Source organism: Artibeus jamaicensis, unplaced genomic scaffold, assembly GCF_021234435.1.
Source record: "Artibeus jamaicensis isolate MK-2021 breed Jamaican fruit bat unplaced genomic scaffold, CSHL_Jam_final scaffold_369, whole genome shotgun sequence".
Lineage (NCBI taxonomy): Eukaryota > Metazoa > Chordata > Mammalia > Chiroptera > Phyllostomidae > Artibeus > Artibeus jamaicensis.
The window spans coordinates 7,290,344-7,313,648 of NW_026522042.1; the positions used below are offsets into that span (position 1 = coordinate 7,290,344).

At 42.1% G+C, this 23,305-nt stretch overlaps 1 protein-coding gene across 2 annotated transcripts; it reads right to left on the reverse strand.

The window, feature by feature from the left end:
* Positions 1 to 394: 394 nt before the first annotated feature.
* RIMOC1 (RAB7A interacting MON1-CCZ1 complex subunit 1) lies at positions 395 to 20,874 on the reverse strand. Of its 2 annotated transcripts, none has more exons than XM_037138518.2 (6): positions 20,578 to 20,874; positions 16,982 to 17,085; positions 14,429 to 14,572; positions 13,055 to 13,228; positions 12,065 to 12,179; positions 395 to 5,439 (listed from the first exon to the last, which is right to left on the reverse strand). In XM_037138518.2, exons 1-6 carry the CDS (start codon positions 20,675 to 20,677, stop codon positions 5,156 to 5,158), a joined length of 921 nt encoding a protein of 306 aa, XP_036994413.2. In that variant the 5' UTR covers positions 20,678 to 20,874; the 3' UTR covers positions 395 to 5,155. The 2 variants fall into 2 exon arrangements, with proteins under 2 accessions (XP_036994413.2, XP_036994415.2); XM_037138520.2 differs by having other exon boundaries at positions 396 to 5,439; positions 13,055 to 13,186.
* Between the last annotated feature and the right edge of the window lie 2,431 nt (positions 20,875 to 23,305).

Sequence of the window (23,305 nt, forward strand, 5' to 3'; positions counted from 1 at the left end):
TCAGTATAATGAACAAGGAGTGCCCATACACAGAACAGACAGGAAGGGAAACGGTAATAGTAGTAACTCTTCTGAGCTCTTGCCATGTGGTAACATTGATCATTTAATCTTCAATAACCTGTGAGGTAGATACCATTGTTATTCCTGTGTTAAATAAGATATCAAGGCACAGAAAGGTTAAGTAATTTACATAGAGTCACACAGCTAGGAAGGGATGGGGCTGGGATTTAACCTCAGCACTCCAGCTCCAGAGCCCATATTCCAGTCTGAAAATTGAGGGCCAGAAGAAACAGCATTCAGACCTCAACAGTAAACTGAGATGATGAAAGTTTTCCTTCTCACACAACACCCAGACATAAAACAAACAAGATACAAATGTGGGAACACCATTTTATTTAAAAGATTTTATATGCTCCACAACATTTTACTTGGAAATTTTCATAGAAGTAGGAAAACAAACAGCAAAGAATACAGCATGAGTATATAACACATACTTTAATTGTAGATACATTAAGTGTATTCTAACGTAATACTTTTATAATATGATCTCATATTGTGTTAAAAAATACAAGGGAGCACCCTTCTAGTTGCTAGGTGGTAGCCCCATTCATGGATCCATTAATAAAGCCAATTAGGTCTTCAAAACAATACAAAACAGTGATATCAGAGACTACAGAATCCTGGATTCTATGGCAGATGGGGAGGCTTCTGTGAGCCACAAAATGGAATGCTCAAAGGGGAAGAGAAAATTTTTAAGCAACTTAAAACTAGTATGTCAACCAGCTGTGGGTTATTAAAAATGCCATTAAAATGAATCTGAGAATGCATCAGACACATCTCCCACTGTAATGAACACCAGAGAATTCACAGTGGGATTGTAAAGGTAGGAATGTAATTTTATTGTGGGATTTTAGCCATGACTCAGCATACAAAGGAATAAAGAGAAGTCTTCAGTCTTTTTATTTTAAAGATTTTATTTATTTTTAGAGAGGAGAAGGGAGAAAGAAGGGAGGAACATCAATGACGTGCAAGAGAAATATGGATCTCTGGCCTCTCCCACACCCCCAGCTGGGGCCCTGGCCTACAACTCAGGCAGGTGCCTTGACTGGGAATTGAACCAGCAACCCTTAGGTTCGCAGGCCAGCATTCAGCATGAAACAATTTGCAGTAGCCAGAAACCCTATAAATGCAGCAAAGTGGGAAGGACTTTAAGTCTCAAAGCCCACCTGACATGAAAATTCATTTAGGGAAAGAACCATACAAATTTAAGGATTTATGAAAACTCTGGTAACAGAGTTTAAGTTTTAGTAACTATGAGAGAACCCAAAAGGAGAAACCCTTAGTATAATAAATGCATCAAGACCCTTAGACTCACCCATTAGTAAAGCCCACACTGGAGAACCCTTTAAATGTAATAAAATTGACAAGGTCTTACATGCAGTGACTCACTTCTTATTGCAGTATCAGAACTTCCATGAGAAAGAGAAACTATAAATGTACTGAATGTTCAAGGCATTTAACCAGAGGGGTAGAATTTGAAGACACAAAATTGGTGCCTGGAGGTGTCTTGCCAACCACCCCGAAAACAGCGGTCCTCTCCAGTCATTAGTCCCTTAACCTGCTTTATTCTCTGCAGCACTGACCACCTGACATGCTATGTATTCTTGAAGTGTGTTCACTTCCTCCATAAGAAGGCAAACTCTGAAAAAGGGTGTTTTACAAAGCTACACATCTCAGTGCCTAGGACAAAACCTGGCATGTAGTAGGCACATATTGATGAGTGAATTTTAGTTACCTTTCTTATGTGGTAGCTACAAGTTACTTCATTCTACAGGAAACAGAATTTACTTAGCAGGCTTTAATATACAAAATATGTTCACCTTTTTGTAATACCCTAGAGTAAAAAGCATTGTATCATCACTGTTATGGCATACAAATTACCCTCCAATTGTGTGGGGGTGGGCAAGTTATACAAAAAGCACCCAAAAGTGCCCTCGCAACTACCAAGCAGTGACACCCAAGCGGCTCACACGGGTTGTGAAGGCAAAACGGAGGTCCCAAGCGTTTAAAGAGAAAGTTCTCATTTCCTCAGGTCCAGCTCTTGTGGCACTTCACTCCTCAGCAGTGCTTCCCTTGTCTGCCTTGCCAACCACTGGTGCAGAGGGCACAGTGGTGCGGGATACACAGGTGCAGAGGGTACAGCAGTGTGGAATGCATGGGTGCAGAGGGCATGGCAGTGTGAACACACCGGTGCGGAGGGCACGGCAGTGTGGAATGCAGTACTGCCACCCTTTTGTGCAGAGCTCAGCACTTACAATCGCGTCACTTATTAATTCCAAAAACTTGACTCTCCGTTTACCACTGATTAAACATTACGTGTAAAGGTAGTTTTTAAAAACGCAGTGCTCACCATCATAAGGGAAACAATAAAGCAATGCAATGCAATGGGAGGGCAAGAGCAAAGGAGCATCTAAGTCTCACTGGAAAGGGCTGAAAAAAGCCGTATGGATACAGCACCACTGGAACGAGTGGAATCCTAAAGGATAAGCAGGTATCGCTGGGCCACACAGCAGGGCAGAGCGTTCCAGGTGGAAGTGATGTGGTCTGCAAGGAGGCCAGGAACACACATAGCACCTGGGGAAGAACTGAAAGTACTGTACTTGATCGAGATGCTCCAAAACTGGGGGTGGGAGGTGGGAGGGGAGAGCAGTGTTTGGGTCTAAAAACTATATTTAAAATGATTTAAATCTTTATATTTAGAAAGCATAAGGTATTTTCACAGTAAAACTTGGTGAACCACTAAGTTAAATAAAAATCTTCTTAGCTATATGAGGATAAGCAGAGATGGGGGCAGAAATAAGGAGAGATTCCACCTGTCCCAAGAGGCCCTATGAGAAGGTTTATGCTCATCCAAAGGCACCTGGGTTTTGCTGTGTGAGGAACACTGGTCTAGAACACGATCGCACAGGGTGATCACAGAGAGGGGGAAGGTAGGCAGAAACTGGTTATGGCATTCTGCAAAAATAAAGAGAAAAATGAACAAGAGAAGATTTTACATGAAAGAGGGTTAGTGGTTTGGACATACTGAATTTAAAATCACTATGGGACGTCTAAGCGAAGATATTTAATAGGCAGCTAGAAATCAGGTTTAGAGAGCAGGAAGGAAGCTGGGATTCAAGCACAGGTTTGGGAGTCAGTCTAACATTAAAGGTGGTAGAAGCAGTCATGGCTATGAATGACACTGTACACAAGAGTATTTTAGTAGTAGTAAAAAGAAAGGAGGAAGAAGGAAAAAACAGGGGAGAAAGGAAAAGGACAAACTCTAGGGAAGATCAATACCTCCGGGAAGGCAGAGGAAGAGAAGCCCCAGGGGAAGGAAGAGGATGGCAGACAGGCACGGTGGAGACTGGTCTTCAGAAGCAGCAGGCTAGCTCTCTCCTTCTAAAGAGGGGGGGGTGGGGGGCGGAGACAGCGAGAAGGGCAAAGCTAGTAAACAGAAACTGACCTCCTAATAATCTCAGTTTTCTCTAAGGCCCAATGGCCACATGTTAGCGGAGGGACAAAGGGCCCGAGGAATGTTAGTGGTTTGGATCTGCCATCGTGGAAAAGGGAGAGGGGCCCACCAGTAAAAACAAAAGGCTTACACTGAGGGCTCCTCTGAAGTTGAAGGTGAGATACTTAGAGTGACTCCACTCTGAAGGGCTGCGTGTACTTCATGTGGAACTCAGCATCCAGGAAACGTGAATGATAGAATTAATTAAAGGGTGAGGGCTTGCAGAATGAGGAGGCTGAAGGACAAGGGGAAGGCGGATTTGGGGGTCTGCAGAGAGCACTTCACTGGGTTCCCATCAACTTGAGGTTGGATAAGGAAGCGAGGACAATGACAGGAGCTGATGGTTTGGGAGAAAGGGCAGGAGGAGGAGGCTATGAAGAAGGGAACATGAGTAAAGGAGCAAATCGTCAATGAAAATGAAGAGGTGAAAGAGCTAGGCAGAGGAGAATTATCATCAGTTACTAAAATTTCAGATTTCAAAAGGAAACCCAGGATGGTGACAGTCAAGTGTGGCCACAGGAGTCCGGTCTGGGAAAGCGACGGAACCACTGCATGGAGCAAGATGGAAAGCCCGCAAGCAGTAGAGCAGCTCAGGACCCTGCTCACCCCTACTAGTAAAGACAAACACATTAACATTTTAATACATATGAAAAGATGTGCCTTAAAGACATACGAGCTAACAGTGACTAACCTAACTTGGTTTTTATCTTCATTACTCATTTGATAAACCATGCATACTCTTTTAAACAAGATAGAAAAATCTTTTTAAATTTTGATAAAATACCTAATAGGACAGATAAAAAATTTAAATGCCGTTAGTAATACATGGTAAAATAATTAAGCAACCATTTTTTTAATGAAGTCTTTAATTATTTTTTTCAACATTTTATTTATTTATTTTTAGAGAGGGGGAAGTGAGGGAGAAAGAGAGGGATAGAAGTATCAGTGTGTGGTTGCCTCTCCAGTGCCCCCTACTGGAGACCTGGTCTGCAACCCACATGTGCTCTGACTGGGAATCGAACCAGTGACCCTTTGGTCCACAGGCCAGAACTTAATCCCCTAAACCACACCAGTCAGGGCAAGTCTTTCATTATTTACCTTATTCTGGAAATGGAATCTGAATATTTGTCATGCTTTTGCCAACTTTTACATTTGTAGCATATATCTAAATCAATGAGGTTACTTGATTTCAACCCTATGAAGCATAGCAGGCTTCATGGTACAGAGATAGAAAAATAATCTAAAGATAGTAAAAATGGTCAATTTTGTTGTATTTTACCACAATAAAAAAAATCTGAAGTAACAGAAAAAAGTCTTTGCAAAGGTGAACTGGATTCCTCCTTAGCATTAGTTACAGGACATCTGCAGTTCAGGCTGAGTTAAGATAACACACATGCCATTTTAGAAGTGAAAGAACTGTTTCTTCATAGGTTTACGAATATATAAGGAAGCACGGTGGTGGCATTTCGAAAAGGGTCAGCACGCTGGACATCTGTATGTAGTGTGACATTCTTAAGTTCAGTGTCAACGCATCTTCTTTTCTGGAACGTTTCCATTTCATGGGTCTTTCTGGTTTTGTTTGAAAAAGACCAGGTGAACTTACTAGTTAGAGCGATGCTGAAAGAAGTTTAAAATTTGTTTTGCATTTGTTGTATTCCATCCTTGTTCCTTCAGGGGTCCTTCGCACACAGATACATACTTCTTCAAAATTTTTTCTCCCACTTCTCGGAAGTCCAAGGGTTCCTTGTGTGTCGTGTGGCTCGCTCCGGAAACGCCGGTGCCCACCTCCTGGTCTCCGGGCTGCGGACCCGCACAGTGCTTCAGCCCCCAGTAACACATCTCTCCACTGTACATCATGGCCAGCAGGTGGATGTCGCTGAATATGCCTGGGAAAGTCGTTTCGGTGAGGAGATTAGAATTCAAAACTTCAAAAAAAACCTCTGGTTATTAAAACTAATAAATTCCTTTTGTGTCATCAATCATTTTTCCTTCTCATTTAATAGTTACACTTAGAAAAGCCAAGTATCACTTGGGCACAATCCTCATTGAATTGACACCTCTACCTTTTAAATTTTTACTTATTTATTTTTAGACAAAAGGGGAAGGGAGGGAGAACAAGAGGGAGAGAAACATCAATGTGTGACTGACTGCCTCTTAAATGTCCCCCACCAGGGACCTAGCACCCCAACCCAGGCATGTGCCCTGACTGGGAATCAAACAGGCAACCCCTTGGTTCACGGGCTGCTGCTCAATCCACTGAGCCACACCAGCCAGGGCAGATACATCTATCCTCATTTTATCTATAAAGAGGACATTTCCTCTCTCACCCTTCAAAAAAAGAGTATTGTCAGAGAAGTTTTTCAAAAGATCAGTTAGACCAGTGTGTTCTTACCCTTTTTGGGATTCTCTTTAAGGCCTCGGTAAGAATCAAATGTAATCAATGGAACCTCTCCTAGGACACACACCCCTAATTCTGCACACAATCTCAGAGCACTGAGAGTCTCCTGCAGGCCACCGTGAACACGGCCTTTAACTCAGGGTGTACTCCAGGGCCAAGACCACAGTTCCCGTCAAGTGCCCTTTAGCTCCTACAGTTCTGCAGGAGCCTGCGGAAAGCATCATGCACAAACAGGACCCTGAGGCCATTTAATTTTGAATTGTCAAAGTGCTTAAATTATATCTAAGATGTTTTATGTTCCCAGGAGAAGGAACACATGCAGAATATTCAAAAGTTAAAGCATTCTTATCATGGAAGAAGGCAATTATATAATTAAACATTTGCGGCATATATCAATTTGGTAGAAAGACAAACATACCTAGAATCAAAAACACCTGGGTATAAATTATTGACTACAATATAAACTATGTAACTAGTTCACTTCTTAAAGCCACTAAAATACAAATATGTTATTTATTCTAATGTACAGGTACTTGTATAACTAGAAAAATGTGCCTCGAATAAAGGAGAATCATAATCTCAGTTGCTCACCTTATATGGCTAATCAGAAATGATTATGATGGTACTAAAGACACAAAGAAAATAGAAGAAAAATTCAACTTTCAAAACCATTACAGTGTCTGTCCTCTTGACTCTACAGCAAGTTTTTATATTTTAAAATTTGCCCTTTCACCTCAAATTCAGCTTATAAATAGTAGCAAGAGAAGGAACAGGTTTAGAAGAACTGGCTGACTCATAAACTGTTATATCAATGAAAGAAATAATCACTTTAGAGCAGAATCTGAGGCTTGCATTCATGAAAATATGATAGGCTACACTCTGAATTATGCTATGTATAAAATTTATTCACTTAATAAGTATAATACATATTACATATAATTATTTTTTACCTTATTCCTTCATACTTAAAAATATCAGACCACTCAGGAAAAAGCTGAATGCAGCTTCAGATGTCATTCAGAATTGTACCTTAGATTCAGCACTGCCTTGAATGCATATCCTTTTTATTTCTGTGAACCTACACCCTGTTTAACTATTCCTAAAAAGACTGGTGGAGAGAAGACAGAAGCAGAAATGGAGAGAAGGCTGGACTTTTAGGCAGGCTACAGCTCTGGGAGGAGCTGAAGTATATCCCACGAAGTGAAGCCACTTGGGAGGGGTGGGAACGCTTGCCTAAGGGAGGCCTGGGATCTAATTATGCCCAACTCCAAGGAAGCCTCATTCTCTATTACTATTTTGTCTTTCCCCTGGCTCTGCTTTAAAACATCATGACTTTCCGTTCCATATGGGAGAGGGGTGCACAGAGCCCAGCCCGAGAGGGTGACTTTGGTTAAGGCCCTGGCCTTGCTGCACAGACCAGGCTGGGGAGGTGTGACGAGGCACCGTGGCCTGCAGAGAGGTCCTCGGCTGGCCCGACCTGAGTTGGACAGTATGTTGCCTCATTTCACCACCAGAAGGTGACTGTGCCCTCTGGCTTTTTCTCTGAGGATGCTGGCCAGGTGGGAGGCAAGAAAAGGAATGCGGTGTGTGGTCAAGGTGGGTGAAGCAAGATCTAGGCCTGGGGCTATTGGCAGAGAGCTCAAATTTCTCCTTGCTGAGAGTTCATGCGGGAGGATTTCAGCACCTGGGTCTCCTTGACCAAAAACTAGGTAAGGGGAGGTTGCGTGGCCTAGCCTACAAAGTTCTCTCCCCTGCAAGAGAACACCTTCACCACTGTTCCAAGGAGGAGGTTTTTGGAAACACTGCTGCCTTCCCAGGTATGCGTACCATTCAGGTTTCACTGCACAGATAGGGATGGCTCTCAACTCCCTCCATAACCCCCCAACTGCCGAACTTGGAATTCTAGAGGTTCCCAGAGGGACACACCAAAGTGAAAGGTAACAGTAAGTTATGAAACTAGTTTGTCTTTCCCAGATACCCCTGTCCTCATCCGAGTGCCCCTGAATTCGGTCTCAGCATGTCTTCAGCACCTGCCATACGTGGAGGCACAGGTCGGTGGCTGCAGTCTTCCAGGGCGCCAGGCTGGCTCAAAAAGAGCTGGACTCAGCCTTCTGTGCTTCCTGCAGAAGTGGGTGCATGGGACAGCTGCTGGTCAGCAGACCCACGGGCTGAAGTCACGATGGTGCCACTGCCCATGTAAGAAAGATGCTCTAAGCGCACACGTCTTGGGCCTGCTCACACAGGTATTCGCTGAGCACCTTGTGCTTTCCAGACGCACAGCTGTGTGTGGAAGGGCTGCAGCTTCAGCAGCCCCCATACATCAGGTTGCTAAGGACACAGCAGTTGCTAAGGAGGCACAGGTAGCTGGCAGGGTAGAGCGCCCCCTCCACACCGAAGGTGTTGGCATTCAAGATGAAGATCACTCCAACGCGGGCACCCTAACTTGGCCACAAACTGCAATAGGTCACTCATGCCCGATGACAGGATGATGTGGCTGCCTGCCCTGGTACTTGAACACTGCACGCACTCCTTGTAAAAGCCCCCATGGTAGGTGGCACGCAGGCGCTTAGGCAGCTGCTGGCCCAGCACAATGTGCACCATCCATACGGAGTCCTTGCTGTTTTGTAGTCTCCTCCAGGTGGAAGGTCGGGAGGCAGTGCGGTGTGCCCTAGCCAGGCACCAGAGGGCAGCAACTGCACACACTCACCCACTGTGGGCACATCGCCCTGAGCACACCAGCAAGGGCTCTGGTGGTCTCCAGCCCTGTCCTGAGCCCCGCCAGCAGCCTGGTCCTGAATGATCAAGTTTTGTGTCCTCCAAGAGTTCCTCCAACACGAGGGGGTCGGGATCTTGAGAAACAGCAGCCGCAGAAGTCTGTCCCAGCTGAGTTTGGAGTGTAGAGTGAGGAGAGGTGCCAGCTGAGGTATTTGGGCACAGGATGAAAGCAGGGGTGCTTGCGGGAATTGGAGGGGACATGAGGTCTTAGCCACCCTGAGATTTCTGGCCTCCAACTCATGAGTCCCTCCAGTCCCAAGGGGCCCTAGATAATGCCTCCCCCTAGCCTCATTCTTTATATTAACGAGGAGGAGTGACTGCTGGACAAGGAAGACAGATATCCTACAGGAAGATTTTTACCAGGGAAAGAATGAATGGCTGTATAATAAAGAATGCTCCTCAAACTTCAGCCTGCTTTAGAATTACCAGGAGCAAGTGCTGACTGCTGACTGCTGGGCCTCCACCTCCAGAATGACAGGTTCCGGTATGGGGTTGGGTCTGTGGATTTGCACTTTTAACAAAGCCCTAGAACCTAGGATGATGCTGATGCTACTGGACCATAGACTATACCAAACCACTGCATTAAACTAGCTTGCATTAAAAGGAGAAGTAATATGTTTAAAAAAAAAGGATGAGTAATGTAAAAATTAGGTAGTTTCTTCCTCTCTACTTCCTCAAGGAGTCTACTACTCTGTAGCTATAGTCCTTTTGCTGCTACAAGTTTTCTGTACTTTTTTCTTTTTTTGGTTAATGCTCAGCATGGTTTTTGATAAACTACTTCACTTTGCCCCGCTCATGTCCTAGAACACATATGACAGTGGGGGATGCAGAGAGAAGTAAGAGTGAGGGCAGCAAGGCGACTTTCACATTAAATGGTGGGCAGACTGGCATCCCTGGGGGCGGTGAGGTCTCTCGGTCCGACTGCATCATAAATACAGGGGCTCATTAAAATGAGCTCCCTGCACTCCACGTACTGGATCAGACCCTGCAGGTGGCACACAGAAATGTGTATTTCTAACAAGCTCCCCAGGCAATCGGCAATGCCAGTTCACAGGCGCTGCTTTAGAGGGTCTGAAGTCCAGCTTCTGGTTTAAGCAACAGGCGAAAGGGCAGCCGGAAGAAGGTGGTCCTCAGTGGTACACAAAGGGCATAAACCAAGGGTGTGCAAAGCTCAACATTATTTGACTTAACCTGTTAACTCGGGGTTATTCTGACAAGGCTATTTTTATAAGAACACACAGAGGAATGAGACTCAGATGAGATAAAGTTTACTAAATACATTACTGGGTAATTTTTAAATGCTAAAAATGGAATGACATATAGCTAATAGTCAAAGGACGATATGAATATCTTACCCTATAAAAAGAAATCTTACTACATATATACTGCTTTGAGTTTTATCTAAAATTAGGTAAATTAATATTAAGATCTGCCCACAAAAATATTTTTGATGACTCATATAGAACTTTTCTCCCTAAGGAGCACTGAGGATTTTCTGCAATCCTGTTTTATACCGGCTAACAAGAAAATGAGAAAGTTAAATGTCTCTAGCGGGGTCTTAGGAATAATTGAGCCTATGAAAAGCATCACTGCTGGTCTCTGACGACCTTACACAGGGACCCACAGCTTTAGATGAGAGCGAGAGAGAAGGAACGCACCACTGGGACGATACCACTATGGACATAACGCAGTTTCCTTTGTTTCTGGAGGACAGCGACCCTCCCTGTCCTCTTGATTCCCTTGTTATAGAAGCAACACGAGCCAGGGTGAGTGCAAGTTATGACCTAAGGGAAGATATCAGTATCACATGCATTTTGGCGAAAAAGTTTCAGGCCATGAGAATACCTTACCTTACGACTACAAATGGGAAAAGGGAAACCCGTGACCTGTGCCACTTTCTTTGGTTCTAAATCGGCTTTAGTGCCTACCCCTGCTTTTTCTTCTAAAGTAATCCATGCAATTATATAAGGACATTTTGGAAAAGCCATTTTGAATGCAGCTAGTCAGCTCACTAGTTATCTCGTAAATAAAACACCCATAAATGGGCAATACTTCCCATAAATAAAACACCCCAGGTTTGTCAAAGTATCATGCCTACTGAAAGAGCACTTTGTATTCACAATAAAACTTCTATAGAACAAGCTATTTGTCCGAATTAACTGAAAGTAAAAACTTCTGTATTCCGCTAGCCATGTATTGATGACACTTATATCATGTTTTTCCCCTATGCGATGTTTTTACTACAAAATTCCACAGAAGCTACCAAAGGAGAATTAAAATATAAAATAAAACAACAGAATTTTCCCTAAGAAGTTTTCTCCTTTTCCCATTTTTGATTTCCTCCAACAGAACCTCAGATGAGGGGTAACAGAAAACGTACACACAGGATCATGTACCTCGCCTGCCAGCTACGTGACTGTGAACAGGTGCAGCCGGTTCATCAGGACCTCAGTCCCTCCACTTGTAAAAAGAGTGAGAACAGGCAGTTCTTCCCTCCTGCACCGCAGTCTAAAACCCTGATGATTGACCACATCCAGTTCTCAGCATTTTTAAGTGCAAAGATGTTTGTGGCAGAAACAGTTGCCACTCAGTATTTATTCTTCCTTTCTTTCTTAATAAACAAACAATTTATTTGGGATGGCAGCACATCAGGTAAAGGACTATATCAGGTTCCCTTGTAATTACATGAATCCACGTGATCCAACCCCGGCCAGTGAAATGTAGATGAAAGTGTTGTACATGCTGTAAGAAGCTTCTGAGAAGGCTGCTCCTAAGGAGTGCCATTCCTGCACACCTAGAGGTGAGATGGAAGGAGCTCCAGGAGCATGCTGGGATACTGAGAATGGAGGCAGAATCCTCAGAGGGATGTGTCCTGCACACCTCTGCGCCATCCGCACAGTAATCTACAGAAAGTGCTAACTTTCTAATCTATCTCAGGGGCTCTGGTTCTAAAGGTGATGGAGGAAAAAGATAGAAACCTGATGACACCACAGACCAACAGAACCAGCTCTGATCTTCTTTACCGTGCAAGAGCAGTAAAGTTGTATCTTATTTTAAAGTTACTTCTAGTTTCTGCTACAAGTGGTAGAACCTGGGACCTGATGGAGACTATGGGGGATGCAAAATAAGTACGTACCATGAAATACAACACTCCCAAAATTACAAAACAGAGGTCAGCATTTTTCTATATGAGAAGATCTTTGAATTTTTAGAAGCTGTTTTATTATTTTTGTCTATGATGTAACTTGAAATGTACTTAAATCAGTGTGAAGTATAATAAACTTCTTAAAATTTTAAAAGGCTTTAAAAACAAAAACTTCAAAAAGAGATCACATTACCTTCACTCAGTAACTTAGCTGTGTCTAGGTCCTGGAAAGAAACTTCTTCATTTAATTGGGTAGGACACCGATAATTTAGCATCTGTAGCAAGTAACTGATTCCATCAACAAGGTACTGAATGAAAGTCAAAGCCAAAGAATTGAAAGTATTATACGCAGAGCTATAGAAACTTCAAATGTTATTCCCCCCACCACCCCATTCTTTGCTCAAGAGAAAACGGACTAATAAACAGATGTGTCTTATGACTATTACATTTCAGTGGTTGAAGGATCCACCACCCCAAAAACTTTTAATATATATTATAAAGTGTAACCCACCAAATGCTCCAGTTGTAAGAGTATAAAAGAAAAAAATCCTTAGCCAAGAACACGATTCAGTACTATACTTGTCGAAAAAATGGGATCAGAGGAAGAAAAGGATAAAGATAATAAAGACGTGTTTAACAATTTACTATGTACGTACTAGAATTTGGAAATATGCTCAAACTTTTACATGTGAAAGTGTGACCTCTCACTTCCAGGCCCACATAAACTACATGTACCCAAACAACCCAGGTTAGAATCCTTAGTGATAGCACGTAATACTAAGATGATGTTTACATTTACTGATTTGGTCAGAAGAGTCAAACCAAATCAGAGCCACAATTTTCCAGGAGCAGCAGGAGTGATCTGCTGACAGAGGCTCACAGCCACATTTGTTTTCTTCAGGCCAAAAAATATGCTTAAAAATTAATACAGATCATCTACCTTACACAGTGTTTAAAAAATAAAACCCCCAGCTTATAGAACTTTCCAATATATACAGGTTTTCACATGTTACCTTATTCAACCTTCACAACAATTCCAATTTGTTTACGATTACACAGCCAGTAAGTGAAAGACCTGAATGCAGACCCTGTGGTTCCAATAGTCTTAATACTAACCAAGGACAGCTTTTGGAAACCTATAAAAATGTCAATAATCCAAAGTACATGAGAACCGCTCTCTTACCTCTTTAAGCAAGCTCGTCTTTCTGGTGAGCCACTCTCTCCTTTTGGTCAGAGAATGACAGTACATGTAAAGCAGGGCTCCTCTTCGCCACGAGAGACACTCCAGGAGCTCGTCCCCGAGCAGAGCGCTGTGCTGAAACACAACACAGGCGCGGCTCAGAGGGCAGCCCGAGGGCTGTAGAACCAAAGTTAGAGTTCGAAACACTGAGGAATTAAAAACTCTCATTGCACAAAACCTGCTCTTCATTCACATATTTACACAGGAATGTATCACTTAGATGCAGAAATCTATTACTATATGAAAATTAAAATACTCCACTTATATTTATAGAAAATATTGCTTGATTAAAAAGATAACTTTTCAGAAATACATGTTACTTGAAACCAGATCTATTTCCACTATTACTAGGATAAAATAAAAATATACACACAAAAACAATTTTAATGAAACGTTTACTGTGTTGTGTCATTTAAAATGTGAGATGATGTGTTTCCAGTTAGCATTCCCACATACAACACTAAAAATATCCAGGGGGACAGAGGCAGCAGTTGAAGATGAGAAATTATGCACTTGAATGAGTAGCCATGGCTACAGATAAAAATCTTGAAATCACCCAAATAGAGACGGCAGGGAAGAGTACACGAACAGGTTGTAACGCAAAGACAGAAGAGGGACTGTCAGAGGAGTAAGGAGACATCCTTGGGCGTGCGTGCCTGTTCCCAGAGTGGGGGAAGGGGAGATGCTGGGGAAAGAGCAAGACTTCTCGGAGATGGAGAGGAGAAGCACGCAGGGCTGGAGGGTTAGGCTGATCCAAGAAAAGCAGCAAACGTCCAGAAGGATGAGGACTGTAAAAAGGACAGCAGGTGTGCTAATTAAGTTACTAGGGACCCTCAAGGAGATACAGTATCTGCAAAAGTAAAGAGAGCAGAAATAGCAAATATCTGTGCTTCGAAAATGACCAGGCACTGTAATTAAAATATAATCCCAGCATGCAAATATTCTGAAACATCTCTAGTAAAATATAACAACTTTCGTTGTGAAGTGTTAAACTCTCATAAATCCCTCTTACCTTAATTTATGTATTTACTTAGATTTTTTTTTTTTTTTTTTTAGAGAGGGTAAGGAAGGAAGAAAGAGAGGGAGGGAAACACTGGCCTGCAAGCCAGGCACACGCCCTGACTGGGAAACGAACACATGACCTTTCAGTGTGCAGGCCAGTGCTCAATCCACTGGGCCACATCGGCCAGGGCTTTGAATCTTAATTTAAAACAGAGACAAAGACATATTCAAGAAGAAAAAAATTACAGACTCTAAAGAGCGGTCCACACAGTAAGAATTAGCAGCTTCACCATCATTCATGAGTGTAAAACTTACTTTGGGGTTCATGTTATTTTCTTTAACTAAAATTTCTGGTTCTGAAAGAAAAGTGATCAGCTCTTTTACTTTCTGCGAAGAGTCTTCAGGGAAATCTTCATCTACTAGCTTGTTCTCCTCAAAGTATGTCATGTCCAAAATAGCCTGATGTGTAAGAGAAAACAAGTAGCTGTAAAGGATTTACACCTGAGGGAATAACTCTCAATAGCTTAACTTTTCATATATATATGCATATATATGTATATGTATATGTTTTATTAGACAGTTAAGTTTTCTAGCACAATATTTAAATCTGAGGCCCTGGCAGGGTAGCTCAGTTGGTTATAGCGTTGTTCCAATGCATCAAGGTTGTGGGTTCAATCTCAGGTCAGGGCGCCCACGAGAATCAACCAATGAATACATATATAAGGGAAATAATAAACAAATGTTTCTTTCTCGCTCTCAAATCAATAAGTAGAAAAAAATTTAAATTTGAAAAGTAGGCAAAATGTCTAGCTGTAAATATAATCTGATGTGAACTTTATGGAAAACGTCATAGCTATTTTACTGAAATATTAAATTAGTGCTATCTTCCTTCCCTCACAAAATAAAGTGGAATTCTATGTTTTAATTAAGTTAATCATATACAATATTATGGAAAGTATAATTATTATATCCTTTGCTATTTATACATACATACTCTGAACATTTTCTAAACAGCTGCTGTATCAAGTTAAGGTCACAGGCTCTAGTTTTGTAAACTGAATCTTCAAAGGATTCGTTTTCCCAAATGCAGATTCAACATCTGGGGGATGTGCATCCAGCCATACAGGCAGCAGAGCAGCACATCATGCAACTGAAACGCTAAGACCCCCAGCACTCTCAGTTAAATGCAAGGCACTCTACCCAAGGACCTTCGAACTACCCAACCCCCCTTTTTAATCTACTGGACTAAGACCAAAAACTGTGCTCTGGTATTAGTTCTACCATTAACCACCTAACGAAAGGACAGGTCAATTTTATGTTTCTGAACCTCAGTTTCTTCATTGGTAAAATGAAAAGGACTAAATGACTTTTCAAGTTCTTTGCTTTGAGGATAAAATGAATTAACATGTAAAACACTTACAACATCACCTCGCACACTACTTAGGGCTAAATGAAGTCCACTTTAGAACTCTACATAAAACTCCGCTTTATTTTGTGAGGGAAGGAAGATTAGCACTAGTATTTCAGTAAAATAGCTATGAAGTTTTCTGTAAAGTTCATGTCATATTATATTTACAGCTAGACATTTTGCCTACTTTTCAAATTTAATTTTTTTCTATTTGTTCTTTTGCAGAGGGCTTAAGCCAGGAAGGCCGAGACCATCATCCTATGAAAAACGGTATGTTGATTCAGAACTGTAAATGGGATGCAAGGGGGTTCTGGGGAATATAAGTCTGCATCTCCAGGGGTTTTGCCTTATTCTTGCAAATAAATGAAGATGGTCAGAACTCTCTCATGTGAAAGAAATGAGACAAGCAGGGAGCCTCCTGGAAAAAAAGAAAGCCAGGCCAAGTTCTACCCAATTACAACAGCTCCCGGGGGGTTGTGAGTAGCTGTTACTGGCTCATCTGACCATGGCAGTTGACCATGGCACAGAAACCATCTTCTGTGCCTCCCAACAGAAAGCACAGTGCCAGGCATCCAAATGCTGTGAAGTGCATTTGGAAGCGTATTGAAGTTTACTCTACTTTTTTTTCAATTTTTATTATGTATTGGTTTCGGGCACACAGCTCAGTGGTTAGACAATCATCTTTCCATAGTATTCCCCTGGTATTTCCAGTCACCAACTGGCACCACATATAGTTATCAAAATACTATTGACTGTGTTTCCTGTGTTTGAGTCACTTCCCCATGACTACTGGTAGCTACCAAATAGTTCCTTTATATAACCACCTCATCCTTACATCCCTGAGCTGTCGAGCCAGGGTGTGTGAAGCACTCTATCAACTGTAAGATGCTATGTGAATGTCAGTTACTGTAACGAGACAATAATGTCCACTTGCCTCAGCAGTGTTTGAGAAAACCAACAAAACAGATCTTGTATCTTGTCCATACAGAGGCCTGATTTTGAAAGCAAAGAAAAACGGAAAGGGGGGAACAGAACAACCATACACCTTGCATGACAACAGCAGGGGGAGTCACGTTGAGCATCCTAAGGAAATCAGAATTTCAGGGAGAAATAATTGGGGCTTTTATAGAAGCCTCCATTTCCTCAGAATAACCTTTGTGACCTTGAAAATAGGATTAGTCCTGTTTTGCTTTCTTATCTATAATGGGAACAGATTCTGTTATCTGAAAGACGTAATCCTGATTTTTCTTATCAACACATGTGCTAAATATTCTTTGCATATTGTTACAAAGTTGCAAGTCTATATACTTTATACATACAGTTTCTGAACAAATCGAACACTTTAAGGAGTGTTCACTTAAAGTAGAGAATAAACTGATTTCATTACACTTAGCGGAATCAACCATCTAATTAGGCAATCTAACCCCATAACATGTCAGAAACCACAGCTGTCTCAGTACCTGTGTGTAAAGTTCGAGGAGGTTTGATGGATTTGAACAGTCTTTGTCTTCACATAAGAGTTTCAATTTTTCTAGAGCTGCAGAAGCCCGAATTAAAAAGTGATCTGTAGGAGATAAGAACAGGGCAATTAGCCCTGGCCAGGCACCTCAGTCGTTTCTGGTTCCAATACACCAAGGTTGCAGGTTGGATCCCGAGTCAGGGGACATACAAGAATCAACCAGTGAGTACAGAAATAAGTGGAACAACAAATCAAATAGATTAATCAATGTTTTTCTCTCCCTCTCCCCCCTCTTCCTTTCTCTCTTTAAAAATCAGGAAGTTTTAAAAAAAAGACACCCACTTTGTCTGATGTGGCTCAGGGGTTCAGTGCCAGCCTGTAAATCAAAGGGTCATCAGATTCCCAGCCAGGGCACATGCCTGGGCTGTATACCAGGTCCCCAGCAGGGGGTGCACAAGAGGCAACCACACATTGACGTTTCTCTCCCTCCCTTTACCTCTCCAAAACTAAATAAACAGAATCTTAAAACAAACAAACAAACAAACACGGTGATCACGTCACATAATTTCAGCCTGTTATTTAAACTAAAATATTAAGCATCTGAAATGACTGAATAAAATAATGTTTATGGCATTAGAGGAGCAGCATGAGAGTAACAGCTTATGTGAAACAAATATAACATGACACCTAATCCTAACTAAGCTAATGTAATGGAAATTTGTTCTGGAAAGCTAGACTGCAAACTTTGTAGGTTCAGCTGTCATTTCTCAAATGCAGTCTGTAGTTTCATATTGCTTCTTTTATGATGTTGAAGCACCCAACATGTTTAAGTAGTAAGTCTAAAACTTTTATTGGAATAATACAAACATGTAATCAATTTACAGAAAGGGCTTCCATTGAAAACTTGAAATTTCATAAATGTATTTTCCAAAGGAGCCCAACTGATTAACTCAAATATTTCATAAAATGTTGACACTCAGAGCATTTATAAGTTCATCATAGTGTGTTTACATGTTTATGTATGTAAAATAGCAATCAGAATTAAAATTATATAATGCATCTGCTCATTTTATTTTTTTATGGAACAAATTACTTCGTCCGTTCACAACATGGAAGAGCTGGAACCAGACTTCTGATATGCCTGCCTTCCCCTACATTGTCTTCTAATTCCTTCCCTTTCTTCAACATTGTATTTCCCCTGCTTCTATGGTTTCACCTTTCCTCATGAACTTTTCTTCCCTAACTACAAACTATCCATACCAAGGTGCTTTCCAGCTTTCTGTACTATCCCGTTTGAACAAATTTAGATATATGACTACCACCCCAACATCCAAGTCTCTGAGTTTGCCCCTCTGTACTTCCTTCCTGCAATATATGTATGTGTGTATATGTATATGTATATGTGTGTGTGTGTGTGTGTATACACACACACCTCAACCCCCCTTTCCTCCTGACTGGCCAATGGACAAAAAATCTAGCACTGGGTGCAGGACCAGCTGATCCGGCCTCAGCACTGGCCCAGACAGAGCAGCTGTTCAGTGTAGGAGTGAAAGCAACACCAGGTTAAGCCGTGCCTGTCGGCAATCACGTGATGACCTTGTTTTCCCAGGTGAGGCCTCACCTGTACCCAGACCAGACTCTGACTACTGTGAGACACATTATTCACCTGGCCTGATTCTTCTTTAGCACTGCCCTCCTGTCTCTCCTGAGCCCAGGAGAGGTGTATCATGTAAAAAAAAACCAAAACAAAAACCACAAAAAAGATTCTACCATGGAGTTGTGTGGAACATGGCAGTGCTCCTGTTTCTTTGTAGTCTGCACTAACATTTTCTTCTTAATGTGCAGGATTATTTTAAATGTAAGACAGGCACTGAATTCGCTGAAGGTGTACCTCACATGAATTTATGACATAATTACTGGGGGTGAAGAGGTAATAGCTCAAATTTTAGAAAATTTTTATGAACTGCAATATTTTTACTAGAACAATTCAGTTAAAATGATGACAGGCAAGGCAAAAGTGCTTCTTACACATTTCTGGAAAAAGCCCCTCTCATGGCACAGTTCCACGTAGTAAATATAGTCTGTACGGTGAGAAATAAGTTCACAAAACTGAATAAAAACAAAATGCAGGCCATTCCTCAGTGGAAGGTGTGGCTGTATCTGATCTAATTTGAATAAGACAATAAGAACTATCAATTCTATAACCAAATATAATTGTACATTGCTACATTACAGGACAAATTTTAAATGTATATTAATTTCATTGTACAGGAAAAGAATGTCAACTTCAACTCAAATACATGCAACCACATCTTTATTAAACTTCTTAAAATAAGAAAACCGTGCTAGTAATACTAATAACTCATAATATGCACCAGTATCATTTTAACTTTAGTAAATTTGCAGAAATATAAGTATAAAGCCTCCAAACATGAATCTCTACCACGTGACTTATTTACAGCCTTCATTTTAGACTGGATTAAATAACTCTTCCACAGAAAAATGAGAATGGCTTTTGGGTTCAATGACATGTGAATAAAAGATCTTCCTTGATCTGTTTAAACGGGTTCAGGTGGAGCGGGAGTGGGGCGAGATCACTGCCCAGCTTCTTCAGTTAGAAGTAACTTAGATACACTCGCAGGTGCTAGCCACTACTGTCCATGAACCAACCATTCCTGTGAATCCTGGGATTCACTTACCACAAACCGAAAAAGAGGTCAGCTTCTGGGCATTTCTGTGGGTTTTGAAGAATATGCTCCTAAGAAAAAATAATTCGGCAAATAATCTTCACTAGAACTAGAGCACTTTCATCACAGACCCTATTCAATAAATTCACCAACTATTCACTCAATCAGTTGGGTAAATAAATGTTCCAATACTATTTTCCTGTGAGTGTGATAATGAGTATTCTAGTAAAGACTCCAAAGCCAAAGAGAAATCATGTAAAATCTACAGGCAGCTGAGAAGTAGTGAAACAGAACTGGACTTAAAATCAGAAGTCGAGAAAATTCTCGACTTTTTTTTTTTTTAAGGAAACTGCTTGGACTTCTCCAAAAGAAGATTTCTAGTCCTGACAAACCTTGTGAGAAGTAGGACCAGGTATATGGAAGAATCTTGTACACTATATCCATGTTTAAAGCTCTTCCGCGGAAAACTGTTCACAGCTGAGCTTACAATCCCAAACAAGACAGAAATGTACAGCGTAAATTCGCAAACTGTTACTATCACACTCGCCTAGCTCCTTCCAGCACCCCAAACCACCACTGCCCGCGCGCTGTCACTCAGCTTTAACCACTCGCGTAAACTTTCGTGTGCAGTTATCCGAATTCCGCCCTTTCCGCCAGTCGCTACAGAGACAATGAAAGGCAAGCAGCGCGGACCTGTCTGAGCTGCAAACGATTTTTTCCCTAGATTAGGAAAAACGCGGCGCCGACGGCAACGCCTCGGCTTCAGGGCACGCGAGCTCGGCGGAGTGGACCACGGACGGCGCGCGGGACACGCGGACCGCAGGCCGCAGCCCCAGCTCCCACGGCCGCAGAGAGCGAGCTCTGCACACGCTCGCCCGCCCGCTCGCCGCCCTCCGCTCCGCTCCCTCACCATCTTCGCCGGCCGCCTCGCTGAGCTGCTGTATGTGGGCCTGAGCCAGGTCTCCGAGCTGCTCCACTCGCCTCACCACACTGGAGCCTGCGGCCGCCATGGCCACAACGGGAGGGCGCGCCCCAGCCACGTGACCGCGCCGGCCCCTGATCACCTGACCCGTCGGCTCCCGCGCGGCGTGGGGGCGGAGCTCGCGTGGTTGGTGGGAGGGGACCCCGGCTCCGGTGGGGTGCGGACCGAGGCCCGGAGAGGCAGTGCGGCGATCTTTTCTGCTCCAGGAACCCCCGCCCTCCCACAATCGTGAGCAGCAGAGAGGTTTTAGGGGCGGTGAGCCGTCCGAAACGCCTCGCCCCGCCCCTTCTTTAAGCCAATCAGAGACGTTCATCCCGCGCCCACCCAATGGGAAAGCAAGTCTCTCCACTAGGGCCGGCCTAGGGTGAAATTGGTCGGTGAACGGATGCGCGGTCCTTCGCCCAGGATTGGACTGGGAAGTCTGGAGATAGGACTGTGGGTTTTGGTTTCCTGGTCAGAAATGGACAGCTTGCTTGGTGGTCCCCTTGTAGCTCATCCAAGTCTCCGAGAAATAATTAGCTGAAGAGCTCCAAACACTAGTGGGAGTTACCAGGCAACGTGGTTAAGTGTCACTTTTCTAAATCTTGATTTTAGTAGCTGGGTTTATTTCTGATCTATCTTGGCTAGCTCTCGTTTAACGTACTTTAACCGTTTTGCGTCCAATAGTACCAATATTTTTGCATTTGGAAAAATGTTTATTGGTCCACATCTCGAGACCCTCCCCGAAAGTGCTCGCTGTATGTAAAGTTCATCTCTCGACTGTGAATTTCAAAGCCCCGAGTCAACGAGTCTAACTTCCACTTTACATTCCCTGTTTCTAAACCTGTGGTCAAACAAATCTTTAACTCAGTTTTGTTCATTTTGCGATTTGACACAGTACATCTTGAATAATCTCCACTCTATCTTAGTTCTTATGGAAGGTAGTCTTTTTTATTTATGTATACAAAAATAAGGAAATGGTGTATTGTGAATTTAAGTGATTGACCACAACGTCTTTCTAACTGATCTTGTAACACTAGTTTCTTTCTCCAATTCACCCGAAACAAAAGGGACAGGAATCACGTATTAATTCTGTGTCCTCAGTGCCTGGCATATAATTTGTACTGAAAGTGTTTACTAATTAAAGAAAAACTCGGTGTTATCTTGTTAATATTCTCTAATCAGAAAGCTGAAGGCCAGGAAAGTTGCATGATATGATCCACATGGGCTAAAGAGTTGAAACTCATAAGCCTTTGACACCTGAAAATGCCAAACCTCACTGTATATTTTAATAAAGTTTACAATTCCACTGATTCATTCACAACCAAGGACTTGCAGCAGGAAACATACTTGACACTGGGAATGATTGCTCAACTGATGTCTACACTCCTTCGGAGAGTTGGAAAGGATCTGAGAGCATATAGGACAGCCCTTCACTTCCATTGGATGAAACTGGACAGAATGTGACTGTTAACCACTCCAAAGCCCAGAATGCATGATTCTGAGTTTGTCCAAGACCATGCCAAAGTAACTATTTACATTTAGAAGATGGTTTCACCGTGGACACAATAGATAACAGTCAGCCCTCACTCACACACACTAAATGAAGTGCGTAAAGCCAAAGAACCCCTGTCCTAGAAAAGAAGAAATATGAGTACTTGTCTCCAATTTTGTAGTTAGTTATTTTTACTTTGGGAAACCTACATAAATAGAAACAGAAAATATTTTTCTGGCAGAAAATATGCTACACTTTAAAAACTCCTGACAGAAATTAGTAACTCATGAATCTACCAAAAATATCTTCTAAAATAAGTAGCTGATCTCGTTTGTCCCATTTTCCTCCTCATTTGTGTATAATAGATAAAATTCAATTATCTAAGAAGAAATTAAATTTCTCAGGATGTTTATAAAACTACATACAATCTTTTTTAAAAATAAAATTCTTGATTGCCTCTGAATTACTAGTATTTACAATTTATGCCATTCTTTTGGAAACTTCCCTTTCCTGCTTTGTATTTGTGTGTGTTGTGGGGGGGTCTTATTTTCTCATATAACTTTGCTAACCCCCTGTGAACAGGAATTGAGTTCTATTTTTTTTCATTGCCACCAGCCACTTGGATACAACAGGACCTCATTAAACATTTACTCCACTTTTCATTTAATGACCCATTGTTGGCCAAGGCATTATGATGGGCACTGGGACTATAGCAGTAAATAAATATGATCACTATCCTCCTAGAACTTATTATCTGGCAGTGGGGGGGAGACAAAGGCATAATATCACACAAATGAATGCATGATTTTTAAAATGTGGAAGATCCTGTGAATAAAAAGGAAATGGATATGGTTTGATTTGAGACCAGAGAAGGCTTCTATAAGGAAATGATATCAACACCTAAAGAATGAGTAAAATTAGTCAGGTGAAGAGTGGGGGTGTGTATCAGCCTGGGGATCCAATCAGGACAAGAAGGTACGTGGTAATTTGAACAGGGACAATTTGATACAAAGAATTATTAATTATGAGGGGGGATGGGAGTCACAATAGGTCGGCCAGTAAGACTAGAGGAACAGCAGGGATAAGGAACACCCCTGGGACAGATATCCAGACCTTGTGGGAGAGCTCATGGCTATGGGTAGTTAGTTGTGTCTATACCAATGGGACTGGCAGGAAAGCCAC

What these genes read in the sequence shown, in the direction of transcription:
- RIMOC1 (XM_037138518.2), bottom strand. Translation starts at nt 20,677, where the DNA reads ATGGCGGCCGCAGGCTCCAGTGTGGTGAGGCGAGTGGAGCAGCTCGGA. An exon ending in AAAATAACATGAACCCCAAA is followed by an intron (nt 13,229 to 14,428) that starts GTAAGTTTTACA and finishes TTGGTTCTACAG; the next exon opens with CCCTCGGGCTGCCCTCTGAG. An exon ending in AGACGAGCTTGCTTAAAGAG is followed by an intron (nt 12,180 to 13,054) that starts GTAAGAGAGCGG and finishes ACTTTCATTCAG; the next exon opens with TACCTTGTTGATGGAATCAG.